This window comes from Mauremys reevesii, linkage group 4 (genome assembly GCF_016161935.1).
Source record: "Mauremys reevesii isolate NIE-2019 linkage group 4, ASM1616193v1, whole genome shotgun sequence".
Lineage (NCBI taxonomy): Eukaryota > Metazoa > Chordata > Testudines > Geoemydidae > Mauremys > Mauremys reevesii.
In genome coordinates, this window is record NC_052626.1 from 13,148,601 (window position 1) to 13,164,244 (window position 15,644).

General features: G+C 41.6%; 1 protein-coding gene across 7 annotated transcripts in view; it reads left to right on the forward strand.

Moving 5' to 3' along the window:
• The window catches only part of LRRC9 (leucine rich repeat containing 9), an 89,474-nt gene that overhangs the window by 11,983 nt on the left and 61,847 nt on the right, over positions 1-15,644 (forward strand). For all 7 annotated transcript variants that reach the window (XM_039538309.1, XM_039538310.1, XM_039538305.1 and 4 more), the window contains exons 7-11: positions 872-1,054; positions 2,686-2,841; positions 6,533-6,741; positions 9,276-9,407; positions 14,580-14,756. In XM_039538309.1, the coding sequence (XP_039394243.1) occupies positions 872-1,054; positions 2,686-2,841; positions 6,533-6,741; positions 9,276-9,407; positions 14,580-14,756 (857 nt within the window). The remainder of the gene's footprint in view (positions 1-871; positions 1,055-2,685; positions 2,842-6,532; positions 6,742-9,275; positions 9,408-14,579; positions 14,757-15,644) is intronic.

Sequence of the window (15,644 nt, forward strand, 5' to 3'; positions counted from 1 at the left end):
AGTTCCAAGCATGACCTCAGACTTCTCCTGCAAACAGACATATGGCTTTGAGAAATCTGAGTGGAATAGCACTGGTTCCTGGATCAGCTGGTCTTGTAGTGTTCTAAATCAGTGGTTCTCAAACTAGGGCCACCGCTTGTTCAGGGAAAGGCCCTGGTGGGCCGGGCTGGTTTGTTTACCTGCCGCGTCTGGCCCGACCCGCCAGGGCCTTTCTCTGAACAAGCGGCGGCCCTAGTTTGAGAACCACTGTTCTAAATGTTTTGTCATAGTTTTTGGTCCAACGGACCCTTTTGGGTGCAGGTCTTTTGAGCAAATCTGTCAAAGAGGCGGCAATGGTAGCAAAGTTTGGAATGAATCACTGACAGTACCCCACTAATCCCAAGAAATAGTGAACTTGCTTCTTTGTGGAGGGGATGGGGCAGCCTGCTAGGGCTTGGACTTTGTCCACCAGGGGTCACAACTGTGGGCCCCCCACCATTGAAGATCCTAGGTAGGTGATGTCACAACATCAAGGGGGAAAACAGGTAAGTTAATGTTACAGGATTAGGTATTCCCTGCTAAAATTCACAGGTTTGGGGGATATGCTGCCAGAGAGAGTGACCACTCCACAGTTCCTACTTGTCTCTCTCCACTGTATGGAGCTGGATCCCAATAGAGTCCCTGCAGGGTTGCTTCTCCGGGGCTGGGGGAAGAGGAGAATGATACTCCTGCCTTTAATACTATCCCAGATCTGCTTGATTTTGCCCCCTCTGCTGTTGCATATATCCTCTTAATAATTAAAAGTAATGACCTGCCTTCATGCTGAAATGCTGATGTTTGAAATAAGGACCACCAACATGATGTTGATTTAGTATTTTCATTGTTTTTCCAGGAACTCTCTAATTTAGCAAGCCTACCGCATTTAAAAGATTTGAGTCTGAATGATCCTCAGTATGACCCCAACCCTGTTTGTCTTCTCTGTAATTATGCTACACATGTGCTGTATCATATGCCTCAGCTTCAAAGGTTGGATACATATGATGTGTCTCAAAAACAAATCAAGGTCCTGGCAGAGGTAAGGATAAGATTTTCATGACATAGCTATGCCAGCAATATTTATGATCTCTTTTCCTCTTTATCTCTCAGTTTTTGGTAACACACCTCCACTGCCCAACATCTGTCTTTCAGCCAACAAAATTGAAGTGCTTATGTCAAAACTAATACCATGCAGTGTTGCCAACTTTTGTGATTTTTATCATGATTCTCACAATATCTGGTGATTGATTATGAAAGAATCTCAGCGTTAATTAAAAAAAAGTAAGTTTCTACTTCACATGAGAAGAAAAAATGTGAAACCTAAAGGCTCAAAACGTGAACGCAAATAAAACTAGCCCAATCTCTATTATTGCTTTTAAAATCTCGTGATTTTGGGAGGCCCAACTCATGCTTGGGGTTCGCATTATTGGCCACTTTTCTTTGTTGGTGAGAGGCAATGTTGTTGTATTGAAGGAAGCCATTCCCTCCCTTTGAAAACTGATTGCAAGGCCTTTAATATATTTTTCATTATTTAAAGGATCTATTACAGACTGCAAAGACTGCCTTTAGATAGGTATTCTATAAAGAGATTACAGTTCATAGAATAGCAATAACTACAGGAAAGTTAACTGAAAATCAAGCATGACATTGTTTTAAAAAATAAAAAAAATCTTACTAGTATTCTCATATACAGTTTCTATGTATTCATATTTTATATTTTTTAAAACATTCTTCAACAACGATAATATTTTAACTGGAAGACAATCCAGTGTGCAATATGTAGGCTTGGAAGGATTAGATTTTTATTGGTAAATGCCAATTATACTATACACACACTGAAAAATATTTCCATTGATGATTATGAAAAATTACAGATAGACAAAATTAGAAAAATGCTGCTTGAGGAACTTAGAGTTTGATTTAAGGAACTTATTTTGTATATTTTGACATGATTTTGACCACTTGTGTTTTAATGGTTATAAAGCTTTAACTCTCTGAATCTCAGCATATATCATTAAATAATTTATTGTCGGACTCCCACTGTTGTCTGCAACTGAGAAACTTTAAATTGATAAAAATAGAAAAAATGCTTATGGTTGAAATCAGTTGAAATCATAAGGTAAAAATCAAATCCTGTTAAGCCTAGCAGTATACAATTCCTAGGGCTTCTGATTTTTAGTTGTAATCAATAAACACTGATAAAACGTCCCTGATACTACAAAAATGAAATCAGTGTTTATCCAATAATCATTGGAAAAACACTAGAAATGGTTAATTGTATCTAAGGGCTTGACTACATGGAGCAGATGTGGACTACAGGGTGTGATTTCTAAAATGCACAAACATGTGCATTAATTGATCCATGTTGACCCTGTTGGTGCACACTAAAGATTCCCTAATGTGCATTTATGTAGTGCTGATTGAAACACTACATTTAAGTGGACTGGAACATCACAAAGAGATTGAAAACAAACCCCCAAAATGAAATGAATGAATCCCTTTTAAAAATCTAGTATACAATTCCTGAAGTAATCATTTAAAATTGTAATGTAAATATAAAATGTAATGTCACAAGGTTGCTGAATTGTTAGAAAACAGCCTGTGTGAACAGCTATATTTTGCTAACATTATTCTGACAAATAATGTTTCCTGTTTTCCTGACACTTGAAGGCTACAGTGATGAAAAAGATAATGTACTATAACATGCGTGTAAAGAGTGTTCACAGGCAGCTCAATGAGGAGCTTGAAAAGCTAAAAGAAAGAAAATGCAAACTGCAGAAATTGCCAGAAGATCGAATAAAATTGTTCAGCTGCAATGTAAAACATGTAAGTTTAAATAGCCAAATATATCAAGAAAACAATGCATCCTTTGAAAGAAATTTTAATGTATATCTTGGGAGGAGATGAGAGTTTGGATGAAGAAATCATTTTAGGTTTATTTGGCTAAATCCTGCCTTCAGTTATACCCATTTGGGTTGGACAGTGTAACTGAGTGTAGAATATAGCCCAAAGTTCTTAGGGGCTGATCAGTTGATTGAAGTCAATGGAAAACTTACCTTACCCCCACCCCCTTGCGTTTATTTAAATACCTACGCTATATTTAAAAGCAATTACTTGTGCTGCAGTTTCAGTAAGCCTCCACAGGCTGTGCTCATATTGCAGTGTTCTAATTTTAAGGCTTAAATGTTATCTTCCTGTTCTTTAAATACAGTATAAGCAATAAGATAATGGATGAGATTCTATTCTCAGCTACACCAATGCAATCCCAAATAATCCTAAACAGTAAAGCATTTTGTTTTAGTCTACGCTCTTTTTTTATGTTCATACTAAATCTTTAAGATGTACCTTGAATTAGCTATTTTAAAATATGCCTATTTAAAAATACTCCAGAGTTTTGCTTCTTACATATATCTAAATCTTTCAAGTATTTTGATCGGGGATCAGCACTCTTACACTGCGCAGAAAGGAATATTCAGAATACCAGTTTTGTTGATGCTCTTAGGGAAGGTGGACTGAGATGTATCTGAGTTGTGTAATTTTATGGCAATGTTACTTTTGGGAGCTAAATCCTTCCCTACTGTTACAATGGAATAAGGGGTAGGTTATTCTCTTACTCTCACACATCTCGGTGGTTAAAGTTGTTACTCTTAATTGCATCCTCTAGCTCTGTTTTCCATACAGAGGCTTGAGTCCGCTATCATGGTGGAATAACCTAAAAGCTTTAAACCACAGCTGAAGAGTGAAGAAGAGTTATGTGACTGATATAATCAAACATGGTAGACCTGGCTGAAAACCTTTTTCTGGGAAATTTACAAACTTGGGTGTCAAAAGTCAAGGCTCTTAAATCCATATATAGGTATATAAAGAAATGGCCTGATTTTAAAAAGTGTTATGGGTGTGTCACAGGGTTCACTTACCAGTGCAATGCCTTCTTTTGGCCATCACATGGATTAGCTCTGCTAGCTGGTGTGCCATCTCCTGGTGATGCCTCACCTATCATCATCACCCCCTGCAGACCCACCTCAGTCCAAGTGCTGCAGGGTCCTCTTCCTGACTCAGCCCTCCGGCCATGTCACTGTTCATGTTTTCCCCCTTCCAGGAGGGAGGGATATCTCAGTTCTAGAGTCTAGCCACTTCCCCAGTGGTGAGTGGTGGGGACCCAGGCCCACCCTCTACTCTGGCTCCCAGCCCAGGGACCCTTTAGCTAACACCTCCTGCTACCTCTCCTTAACTTCGCACAACTTTGGGCTCCCTGCAGCAACCAACTGCCTCTGGCCCTGCAGCTCTTTTTATATGGATCTTCTGGATCAAACACCCTTGCTCGTGCCCCACCTCTGTGGCCCTGCCCTTCTCTGAGGTCCCGCCCCCGCTCACTCTATCTCCCCCCCCCTTCCTCTGTCACTCGCTCTCCCCCACCCTCACTCACTTGCTCATTTTCACTGGGCTGGCTGAGGGAGTTGGGGTGTGGGAGGGGGTGAGGGTTAGGCTGGGGGTGTGGGCTCCGGGGTGAAGCCAGCAATGAGGAGTTCAGGGTGAAGGAGGGGGCTCTGGGCTGAGGCAGTGGGGAGGGAAGGGGAGGGCTCTGGCTGGGGGTGCAGACTCTGGTGTGGGGCTGGGGATGAGGGATTTGGGGTGCAGGAGGGGCTCCAAGCTGGTGTGTGGAGCTGAGGTGTTCAAAGTATGGGAGGGGGCTCCATGCTGAGGCAGGGGGTTGGGGTGTGGGAGGGGGTATGGGCTCTGGGATGGGGGTGCAGGTTCTGAGGTGGAGTCAGAAATGAGGGGTTTGGGTGCAAGAGGGGGCTCCGTGCTGTGGGTGTGGGCTCTGGGGTGGGGCTGGGGATGAGGGGTTTTGGGTGTAGAAGGGCGCTTTGGGCTGGGGCTGAGGGGTTCGGAGGGCAGGAGAGGTATCGGGGCAGGGAGTTGAGGTGCGGGAGGGGGTATGGGGTGCAGGCTTTGGGAGGGAGTTTGGGTGTGGGAGGGAGATCAGGATGGGAGCAGGGGTTATGGCGTGGGCGAGGGTGAGGGGTGCAGGCACTAGGCAGTGCTTACCTCCGGCGGCTGCTGGAAGCAGCAGCATGTACCCCTTCCGGCTCCTACACAGAGGCATGGCCAGGCAATTCTGCGCGCTGCCCCATTCACAGGTGTCGCCCCAGCAGCACTTGGGGGTGGGGGCAGCACGTGGAGCCCCCCTGGCTGCTCCTACACCTAGGAGATGGAGCGGGGACATGCTGCTGCTTTTGGGAGCCGTGCAGAGGCACAGCAAGCAGGGAGCCTGCCTTAGCCCTGCTGTGCTGCTGACCGGAGCTGCCAGGGTCCCTTTTCGACCAGACACCTGGCAACTCTACATAAAATGAATTTACCTAAATCTCAGTTGTAGTGCTGCTCAAAAGAAATCCTGGATTGCAATAGCAAAGGAGTTGTATGTCAGCATTGTAGTGCTAAAGGTTCAATACTGGACAGGGTACTGAGAGGGATGAGAGCCTGGCCTTATCTAAATCAATGAGGCCAAGATTTCGCCCTGGGCGCATTAGAAAAGTCAGTGAGTCTGCTCAGGTCAGAGCTGAGCTATTTGTCATCTTGGTCAGTAATGGAGCAGTGTAACCCTGGCTTCACTTCTGTTGAAGTATTAACTTTTTTTTCCCCAAGGTGATGGCTACTGAGCACCTCATTACTATGCTGTCGAGCTGAGGTTGGCCCCTTTGTTCCAGAGAAAACTGTTCCTAATTTCTTCAACCCACACCCTTCTCGGTGCTGAGCACCCATGACAAAGAACGTGTGGATGCACATGCTAGCTCAAAGTGCAGAGCATGGTTTATCTTTTAATATAACATGCAGTTGTTGCCTGTATCCCTGCTGAGCATATCCCCTCTGCACCTTTCTCTATGCACTGCAGTTCCAAGCCCTAAGTGGGGAAACTTGTACAGTGCCTGCCTTCACCATACCTAACTTTAGGTCGTGCTGATAGTCTTTAATTTTCATGAATATCCAATTCATATAAAAAACTCATAGCCATGACAATATAAGGAGATAAAGGTCCATGACAGCTGAAGATATCCCAGGAAGCAGAAAGAAAAATAAATTCAAATTTAAACACAGTAGGCTATCAGGAAATCATTATTTCATATTCTTGATCATAATATAAGCTACTACAGGCCATATGAGTGTATTTAGTTCTAAAAGAGTGGGAGTTTCAACTTTGCAGGATATATCATAACTGAAGCCCTAAGCCCTGTTCAGTATATGTTTTTACTTGTTTCAGGTTTGTCAAGTTTTTAAGTAACTTGTTACAAATTGCAGAATTATTTTGCTAAATAAACAAGAAAAGTCTGTTGTCAAGATAAAATCAAGAAAATTATTGTTTTATTAAATTAGTTTTCTGGTAAATATTTTCATGGTCACTTTATAGTGTATAGTTAGAAGACTTATCTTCTGTGAAAAACAAATACTGTAATTTTGTACCATAACTTAACTTCACTTCACCTATTGCCTTTGAATCCTGGTGCATTCTTTTTAACAGCTGGAACGTGAACTGACAGAGCTGCAGACATCAGGCAGAATACAGAATAACAAATCTATTAAAAGTAAAAGGCTGGAAATTGAAACATCAATTGACGATAGTGAGAACACAGATGAAACCAGTGAGGAGTCAAGTCTTGAAAATAAGTTCTTTCTGAAATTAGAAGCCCTGAGGGAAAGGATAACATTCTGGAACAGAAAACTAGATGAGTATGTTTAATTGGATAAGAGCTGCAATTTGAAAAATGTATACATTCCAACTCATTGAGGTGAGCTTGGTATTTAAAGGGACTGATAGTAGGATTTGGAGCCTGTGTTACATTTATTTTGTCTGAGGACAAAACTGATAGTATTCCAAAAGTCATTAATTTTATAATATAGTTTGGGAGAGAGAGTTCTGCCCAGAGGACTGGACGAAAGATATATTTTATAAAATATCAAAGAAAGGCAACTTAAGGGTGTGTGATAACTGGCAAGGAAAAAACTACTTTAGAACACGGAAAAGTGTTCTGTAGTATACGGTTGAACAGAATTAACCTGGGCATAGATGAGGTACTGAAATAATAAGCAAGCAGGCTTTAGGTTAAAAAAAATGTGTAGATCACATCTTTACCCTGAGATGATTGATTGAGAAAGGGCTTGCCTACAGATTAGTCTTGAACTTCATAGATTTCACCAAAACTTTCACCTGCATTCATGGAGAATCACTATGGAAGATCTTGGAACAGTATGGGCTTCCTAGAAAGGTAATGTCACTAGTCGAGATGCCATGTGAACGTTCAAACTGCTGCATAAGGACAGAAAATGGAGAGACTTATTAGTTTGATATTACTGGTGTGCAGTAGGGTTGCATCATCTTTTCTGTGATGGATTAGGTGATGCAAAAAGCAACATCAAAGGGAGATACAGGACATATGTGGAGTAAAAGAAAATTTCAAGCTCTTGACTTTACAGGTGATACTGAAATTTGGCAAATGCTAGAAGCCCACAGCAGGAAATTTAATGCATTCAGCCTTCTTGGTGAGAATACTTGGTGTTCGCTTGTGGGATAAAGTAACACGTGCTGATGGTTTTACAAAGGACTGGCCAACAGACTGCAGAGACTGTGATTCAAGAAAGAAGGCTGAAGTGGTTTGAACATAATAGAAATAAAATAAATGATAAAAGTCATTAAAATGGCTGTTAACTACTCTATGTGAACTGAGTTGCTGGATTCAATCTATTTCCTAGTAGACAGGTGTCCTTATTTAAAAAAAAATGATTAGCAGTCTCAAAGATAGGACAAGGATAGAACAAAAATGGCTGGAACCAAAACATTTTCTTAGCCATGTAGGACTAGTGAATGGAAAAGTTTACAGGTCTTAAAAACATGTATTGGTCCAGCAAAATGCCTTGGCAAGTCAGGAGGTATTTGTCAAATCTTAAAAATTCATGCCAGTCTGATTACCACTGGAATTCCAACATAACTTTAGCAACTGCTTTTTCTTGACATTCTTTAGTTAGAGATGAGTGCTTTATGGGTGAAATTCATCCCTGAGCAAAAGACCAGCACAAGATCAATGCACGGTGCAACCCCTCAAAATAGGCCTTAAGTGAGACTGAAGTGGTGCTATAGGCTTATGTGAGGCCTTTGCACAGGGATGAATTTCATCCTCTAAGATTTGGAAGCTGATATTCGAAGCTTTGAGATGCTAATAAAGCATTGAATTTCTAGTTCTAGGGATTCTTCAGATGGTTGGTACTAAAATCATATTAGAATTCAAGTGGGAAAATAAATAATGAGCGTTAACTGTTTTTTTTTAAATCTGATACTTCACGATTTACTAAGTTTAGAAAGGACTGTTTGTTACCAAAGGAGAGTTTGGATTGCTAGCTTAACAATAGTTGAAAGCATTTTATTATATTCTATGGTGTTTTACAAGACAATAGTCCTTAGACCTATCATTGATCCTTCAGTTTAGCCAGTGCTTGCCTTATGTGCTTTGGTGTCTTGGGCTACTAAAGGCTTAGTTTGCTCTCACCCCATCGCAGGGTGCAATGAAAACTGGGTTGACAAAGAATTCTGTGGGCATCAGACCTAAAAGAGAACCAGATCATGCCAGGTTTTTTAACTGGTGAGCAAGAGTTGGTTTCCAGAGGGAGAGTCCTAGATTCCTGTCAGTGAGGAGGGAGAAGACACATGCACACTTCTACTGTGTCAGTTCAGTAATGGAACAATTGAAGGAGTTGGGGTGGGGGTGGGGGTTGAACATATTGCAACCTGAAATGTCCTGAGTAGCCACCTATATCAAGCCTGTGCCATAAGTCACCCCTGGATCTACCAATGCTCCTTTTGCGGCTGCATTTCAGACTAGCATCATTTTCAGTACTTCAGAGAAACTAAACCTCTCTTTTACTCCTACAGATGATCCCTCAAATTAATGTTGGGGGTGGAGTGAGGGAAGCTTGCCTGAAGATGCCTATGCTGTAGCTGTCTTGTTGATCATTACAGGACCTCACCCTCCAGTGCTGTAAAGCCAGCACCATTCACAAACATCCAATTCACTTATAATTTTTAAGAAAAATAAATGGAAAGAAAACTAGCGAATGTGGCTCCAAGTTCTTATCTGTAGAACAAATCATAAAAAGCCATCTCAATCCCTATTTTTTTCTGAATTTGCTATAAAAAAGCAAGATGAATTTTGTGCCTGTCCTTAGCATTTATTATAGTCCCATCAAAATTTACCATGTTGTTTTTGTTGCAGAATTGAGAAAATTTACCAGATGGAAGTTAAAAAAAAGAAGAAAAGCAATAGCTTAGTAGTGCAGTTTTTGCTGACTGAATTGGAAACAGTGGGCAACACTCGCTTTGAAGAAGGCTCACCAAGTGATTCTTGGTAAAGTTATTTTAGACATTACATTTTAAACCTGGTTTCTGCAGCCCAATCCCACCCACAATTCTTGATATCTGGTCTGCTCTCTTCTCTCTGCAGCTCATGGAGGCAGATCAGAGTTTTGAAATGGCATGGTTTGGCCATGCCCACATTGCTCCTGCTTGCTTCCAGTTTCTGTGCCTCGATGGCTGCCTGTGGAAGGTGGCAGCTTTTATAGCTCACTTCCTCCTTCACATTTGAACAAGGTAGTAGACAATGCTGCAAAATCTAACAGTCCCTCCTGATGTCACACCATGCCTTTGAGAAAGAGTACAGACTGGCCATCACACAAAGGCATTCCTTTTGGACCTCATCTTTAAAGAAATACCAGTAAAGAGACAGCAGGCTCCCCAGATGAAAGCTGCAGAACCATTGCTTGGGAAGAAAACCCCTGCTCCTAAAACATCTTTATGACAAAGACCACGTAGGTTTCCCCCTAGAATGGAAGTTTGGAGGTAGGATTTCCCAGTTCCTGGAGCAATGGGTTGCTTCGACCATGGACTAGTGAGTCAGGGATATTCCCCTGAGTTATGGGTGCCACCCCATCTGTTTTTCATCCAGTCCCTCATCTCAAATGACCCAGTAAAGCAGAGTCTAAGCTAGAACAAGATTTCGCACCTCCTGAGTATGAGAGAGATATAGAGCGTTCCCTCACAAGAAAGATTCTCAGGAGTCTGCTCCATTTTCTCTATCATTTAGAACAGCGGTTCTCAAACCCTGTTTAATGGGGTTGCCAGAATCATTAGACTTGCTGGGGATGAAGCGGAAGCCAGAGCCCCACCGCCTAGGGCTTCAGCCCTGAGTGGTGGGGCTTGGGTGACAGCCGCCCCCCCTCCTGGGGCAGAAGACCTTGGGCTTTGTCTTTGGTCTGCCCTCCAGGGGTCATACAGTAATTTTTGTTGTTAGAAGGGGGTTGCGGTGCAATGAAGTTTGAGAACCCCTGACTTAGGTGCATACAGGGGGAATCTGAGCCATTCTAGATCTCAGAAGGCTCAACAAATGGTTGAAGAAAATGAAGTTCTGGCTGAAAACCTTGACTTCTATAGTGTCATCCCTGTCCCAGAGGGATTTTCTGTCTTTTGTGGATCTCACAGATGCATACCTACACATCCTGGTCAGACCATGCCATCACAGGTTCCTAATATTTGCCTACAGCAGAAAGCATTATCAATATCAGGCACTCCTACTATGCTTACCCTCAGTCCCCAGGTCTTTACAAAGATTTGGTGATAATCATCGCCAGACTCAGATGGGAGAGCTACCTATACCCCTTCCTGGAAGACATTTTTATCAGCGCTCCATCCCCCCCCCCCCCCCATAATGGCACAAACAGCTGTGTTTCTGACTTTGACTTTCCTGCAGATGCATGGTTTTATTATCAACATTCAGAAAAACACCTTGATTCCATCCACCCAAATAACTTACTTGGGAGTGGACATAGACACCTCGATAGCAAGGATATGTCCATTTCTAGAGAGGTTCCAGAAGATTCAAGACTTCCCTGCATTGTTTTGGAACTGCAAGAGGCCCACTATTGCAAGGTGAGCCTTCAACTGCTAGGGCCTCCCAATAGGGATCACCCTATGGACACAGTCACTCATCGGGCACCTTCAGGGCTTCATCTTAAAGGTATGGGACCACTCCCGTGAATACATGAAAGATCAAATGAGGATCCTGGTACAGGTGATCAATTCCTTAAAGTGGTGATCAGCTCAGGGCATTCCTTATGCCTCCCACATCCCCTAATCCCCACAACTGACTTCAACCTAGAGAGCTGGGGAACATATCTAGGGTCCCAAACAGCTCAAAGCTTCTGCAACCTGGAGGAAAGGACCCACAGCATAAACCTCCTAGAACTAAGACCAATCAAGCTGGTGCAATGAAGGTTTCAGTCCAGGCTACAGGGGAACTGCTTGCTGATTTAGTCAGACAACATGACCACGGTCACATATGTGAACAACTGAGAAGGAATAAGAACCCAGTACTATGTGCTGAAGTTATGCAAGTTTTACATCTTGGAAATATCTCATCTGGAAGCAAGCAGGAGCTGAGAGGGGCCTGGTCAGTTCACATGGCTTCTAAACTTTGATCTGCCTCCATGAGAGGAGAGCAGCTAAGATGTCAACGATTGTGGGAGATGTTGCTAGCAGAAGGGAAATTATTGATAAGAAATTTTCTGTTCTTACCTTCAGAGTGTTTGAATTTTAACAACCCCTCCGACCCCACTCCACCCCCCAAAAAAACCAGTTAATACATTGTGACTTGAAATTCTCTGAAGGAAGTGTTTTCTTCAGATACATATGTAGGGTCAAATCTGGCCTTGGCCTAAGTAAGCATCACTGTCATTGACATTCATCTGGAGTAGTACCTGCTTATGATATGAGTAAACTTAGTCCTGGTGGTTAAATTCATGACCCCGGCTTTGTATGGAAGAACAACATAGGAGCTTAGAGAGAAATGGAATCAGTACCTGTGGGCAGAGCATGGAGTGGGCACACAGCCCTTCTATAAATGCCATTCACGGATAGAGCAGGAGAAGTGAACCCTCTGGACTCCTATACAGAAGTTTGTGACCTTTGGTTCTGCCCATTTCCATGTCTCTCTACCCTGCCTTATATGAAACTAACACAGAGCCCATCAGTGCTGCATACAGGGAATGCATAGTCACCCTGCTCACCTTCAGGGAAAGGTGCAAGAAACTCTAATATAGACTTATAGAATAATGGGCTTGTGGAAGAATTTACTTCCTAACCCTCTTTTGTTATTTATTGCCTTATGTCCTGAAGTATACAATTTTATCACCTATTTATTGTGGTTTATAAGCTATAATAAACCATCAGTTCACTTCAAAGCACTTTACAAAGGAGGCAAATGTAATGATTCCCCATTTTACCTATGGGGAAACCAAGCCACAGAGAGAGGAAGTGATTGTCCAAGGTCATCCAGCAGACCAGTGGCAGAGCTGGGAATAGACCCCATAGCTGCTCTGTCCACTGAGCCACACCACCCTCTCAGAAAAATGCAAAAGGGTTCTCTCTCTTGCTCTGGTACCAGAGAGATTATTTAAAATGCAGAGAGCGCTCAAAATGAAAAAAGGCATTTGTTCTATAAAACACATTCTTCAAAAGAAATTCAGTAATTTTTAAAAAGGTAAATTAGTCCATTATTTAATAAAATGTTCCAGTAGCTATCATCATGACTATCAAAGAGTATATACATATTTTGGGGAAAAAATAGATATTTTGGGTGAGGGGTCTTCTTAGTATATCTAAAACTGAAATGTGACTGTTTTTTATAATTTGTTCAATAGTTATTTGAATTAACATTCACTCCATTGATTCCTGATGTAAAGGCATAAAATGTCTAAGGATTCCATTCATTTTTAGGTAAGTTCTTTGGACCAAATGCAACACCAGAGGTTTGGGGGCTCATCCTGGCCTCAATGAAGTCAACTGAAGCTTTGCCATTCATTTCAATGGGAGCTGTGTTGGGTCCATAGTGATACTTAGGCACAGTAGAAGATAAATATTCCACTATTCAAGACTTTGATGCCCCTGTAGACTAATTATTAGCTATCTTTTTTATTTTATTTCACATCCCAGAAATTCTATATAAAATAAGATAGTCAATAAAATTGGAATATGGAAATCTGAAATGACAAATAGCTGTTTTAACTACTGGGGCAGCAGTGACAGCGAGCTCCTGGGTAGCTTTACTACTTGTTGTAAAGAAGCATTAAAGGTTGTTTACATGGTCTCAGTATAAATAACCTTGACACTTTGTCGAGGGGAGACGCAAATTTAGGTTGGCATTATTTCAAGGACAGTTTTCTGCTTGAGTATTCCAATTTTGTCTACCTCAGCTGTGCCTTTCTCTTATGTTCAGACACGTCTGCTAGAGTGCTGCAGGTTGCGATGTGCTCAGAGCTTCTATCTGTACTTTCCTTATAAACAGTGTTCTTTGTTAGTACTGTCATTTTATATAATTAATGAATTTATTTTGAAGCTGCTTTTTCAGGGCAAGGATTTTTAATATTGACAAGGAGAAATACTAAATGAGTCCAATGTTTGAATCAGGGTCTTAGCACAGAGTCCTTTAGAGAAAGAGCAGTGTTTTTATTCATTGCAAGTTGATCTGCATTTGTTGTTTGCAGGAGCGCCGCCAGCTTTTTTGCCGTCCTAGGTGGCGGAAGGTCCTGCCCCCTCAATGGGCAGCGGAAGGTCCGGCCATCACGGTCGCCGCCCCCCAAATGTTAGCGCCCAAGGTGACTGCCTAGGTCGCCTAATGGTTTGTGCTGGCCGTGGTTGGTTGTCTTTTTCTAGAAAAATGTCCTCTGATTATTGAAAAGAGTATTTGTTTTTCAATTTGGTTTTCTCAGCTTTTGGGAAGCCACTACGTTTCCAGAATGGACTTATTTTAAGAACTGTATTTTAGCTGTCTATCGAAGCTGTTGATATGACCCCCTATTACTGTAGTATCGGAGCACCTCACAGTCTTTAATGTATTTATCTTCACAACGCTCCTGTGCAGCATGGAAGTGCCATTATTCCAGTTTGCTGGTGGAGAACTGAGGCTCAGTGATTGCCCAAGGTCACGCAGGAAGGCTGTAGGAGAGTAGGGAAATGGTCCCTGGTCTCCTGGGTCCTAGGTTTATGCCCTTACTGCTGGATCGTCGTTCCTCTTTTAACCGTGCTCACTTTATGCAAGTAGTCCCATGGACTCACTAGATTTACTCACTTGCAAACAGGATGTGGCAATTTTCCAGGCAAGAAGCCTAAAGCTGTGGCCATAACCATGTGTGGAGGATTTTATGAAATCTGCGATGCAACGTGGTATCCTAGAAGCAGGAGAGAAACGTGATGGATCACAAACTCATTAACATTAGTGTTTGCTGCCGAATGTAATCTGTAATGTTCATAATGAGGTAACACAAAGTCATCCATCTCTAGTTGAAAGAGAGAATTTCTAAAAGTATAAAAGAAAGAGAAACTACTCCAAAATATCACTTATAGTATTTTTCTTTCCCTTCATTTGAAAACAGAAGAAAAGTCAGATTCTGCTTGGGGGAAAAAAAAATAAAAAAAAGAAGAAAATGTTATTAATTCATTGCTTTCCGTTGTTCATTCCTGGACACAGGTTTAATTCCTGCTATGATTTAATTCTATCACGATTTTGTGCCTGGGACTTCAAAGCATATGGTATCACAGGAGTGAAAATAAATCGCATAATCCGAGTGCACAACCGTATTCTGAGGATGTTATTTGAAGAGAAGTTTCAACTGTTTTTGGATAAAGAAGTTTTAAGTGAAACAGAGTGAGTAGATGATTTTTAATGACAATTTAGTGAAGCAGTTACATGGGAAGCAATGTGAACTTAATGATTTTAAGTGATAGATATGTTCTACAAAGCAATACATAAACCAGCATAAGGCTGTGAATTCAGTTTAAAGATGTGAATGGCCAGATTTTTTTTTAAAGGAAAGCCAGAGAGAGAGAGTGCAAAAAGAGGACAAAATACATGCATGTATGCAACTGTATTGAACACATCTCAGTAGTGTACATGCAGATACTTGGTTGCATATTCAGCCAGTGGATTTGTATTCTCCAGTGCTGGTGTGTCCAAATTTCTTATATGTGGATTTCAGCCTTTACTTTAGAAAGTTTTGGCTATTATAGTTATTCATTCCACTGTCTTCTAACAAGAAGGTTTAAGACCCTGATACTATAATGAGCTCTGTGCAGGCAGTGGGTCCAGATGAGGCCTCACCAATGCCGAATAGAGGGGAATGATCACGTGTCCAAGCAGTTTGCAGGAGTGGGAGCTTAATTACTGGAAAGAAGAGTTTCTAAAGTGGGATTTTCTTTAATATATACTCTTTAATTAAAGTTTTGACAATTTTCAGAGTAATGTATACAAGACGTAATTAGTCTTAAAATATACAACTATCTACAGGAAGGGTCAGAAGAAAAGGAATAATTGAGGAGGTGGTATTAATGGAAACTAAAGATTGGTTTATACAGAAGTTCCCTGCAGGGTGGATAATATGACTGACAAATGAGTTCACTGGGAGTTCTGTGTGTGGCATGATAGCAGGATCAGGTACTGAAGCTTTAAAAATTAACAATGATTCTTCCTCTAGTGATTGTCCATATGCGTTCCACTTCTGGTGCACATGTGTGCAAGATAGGATTATTTTAGCCA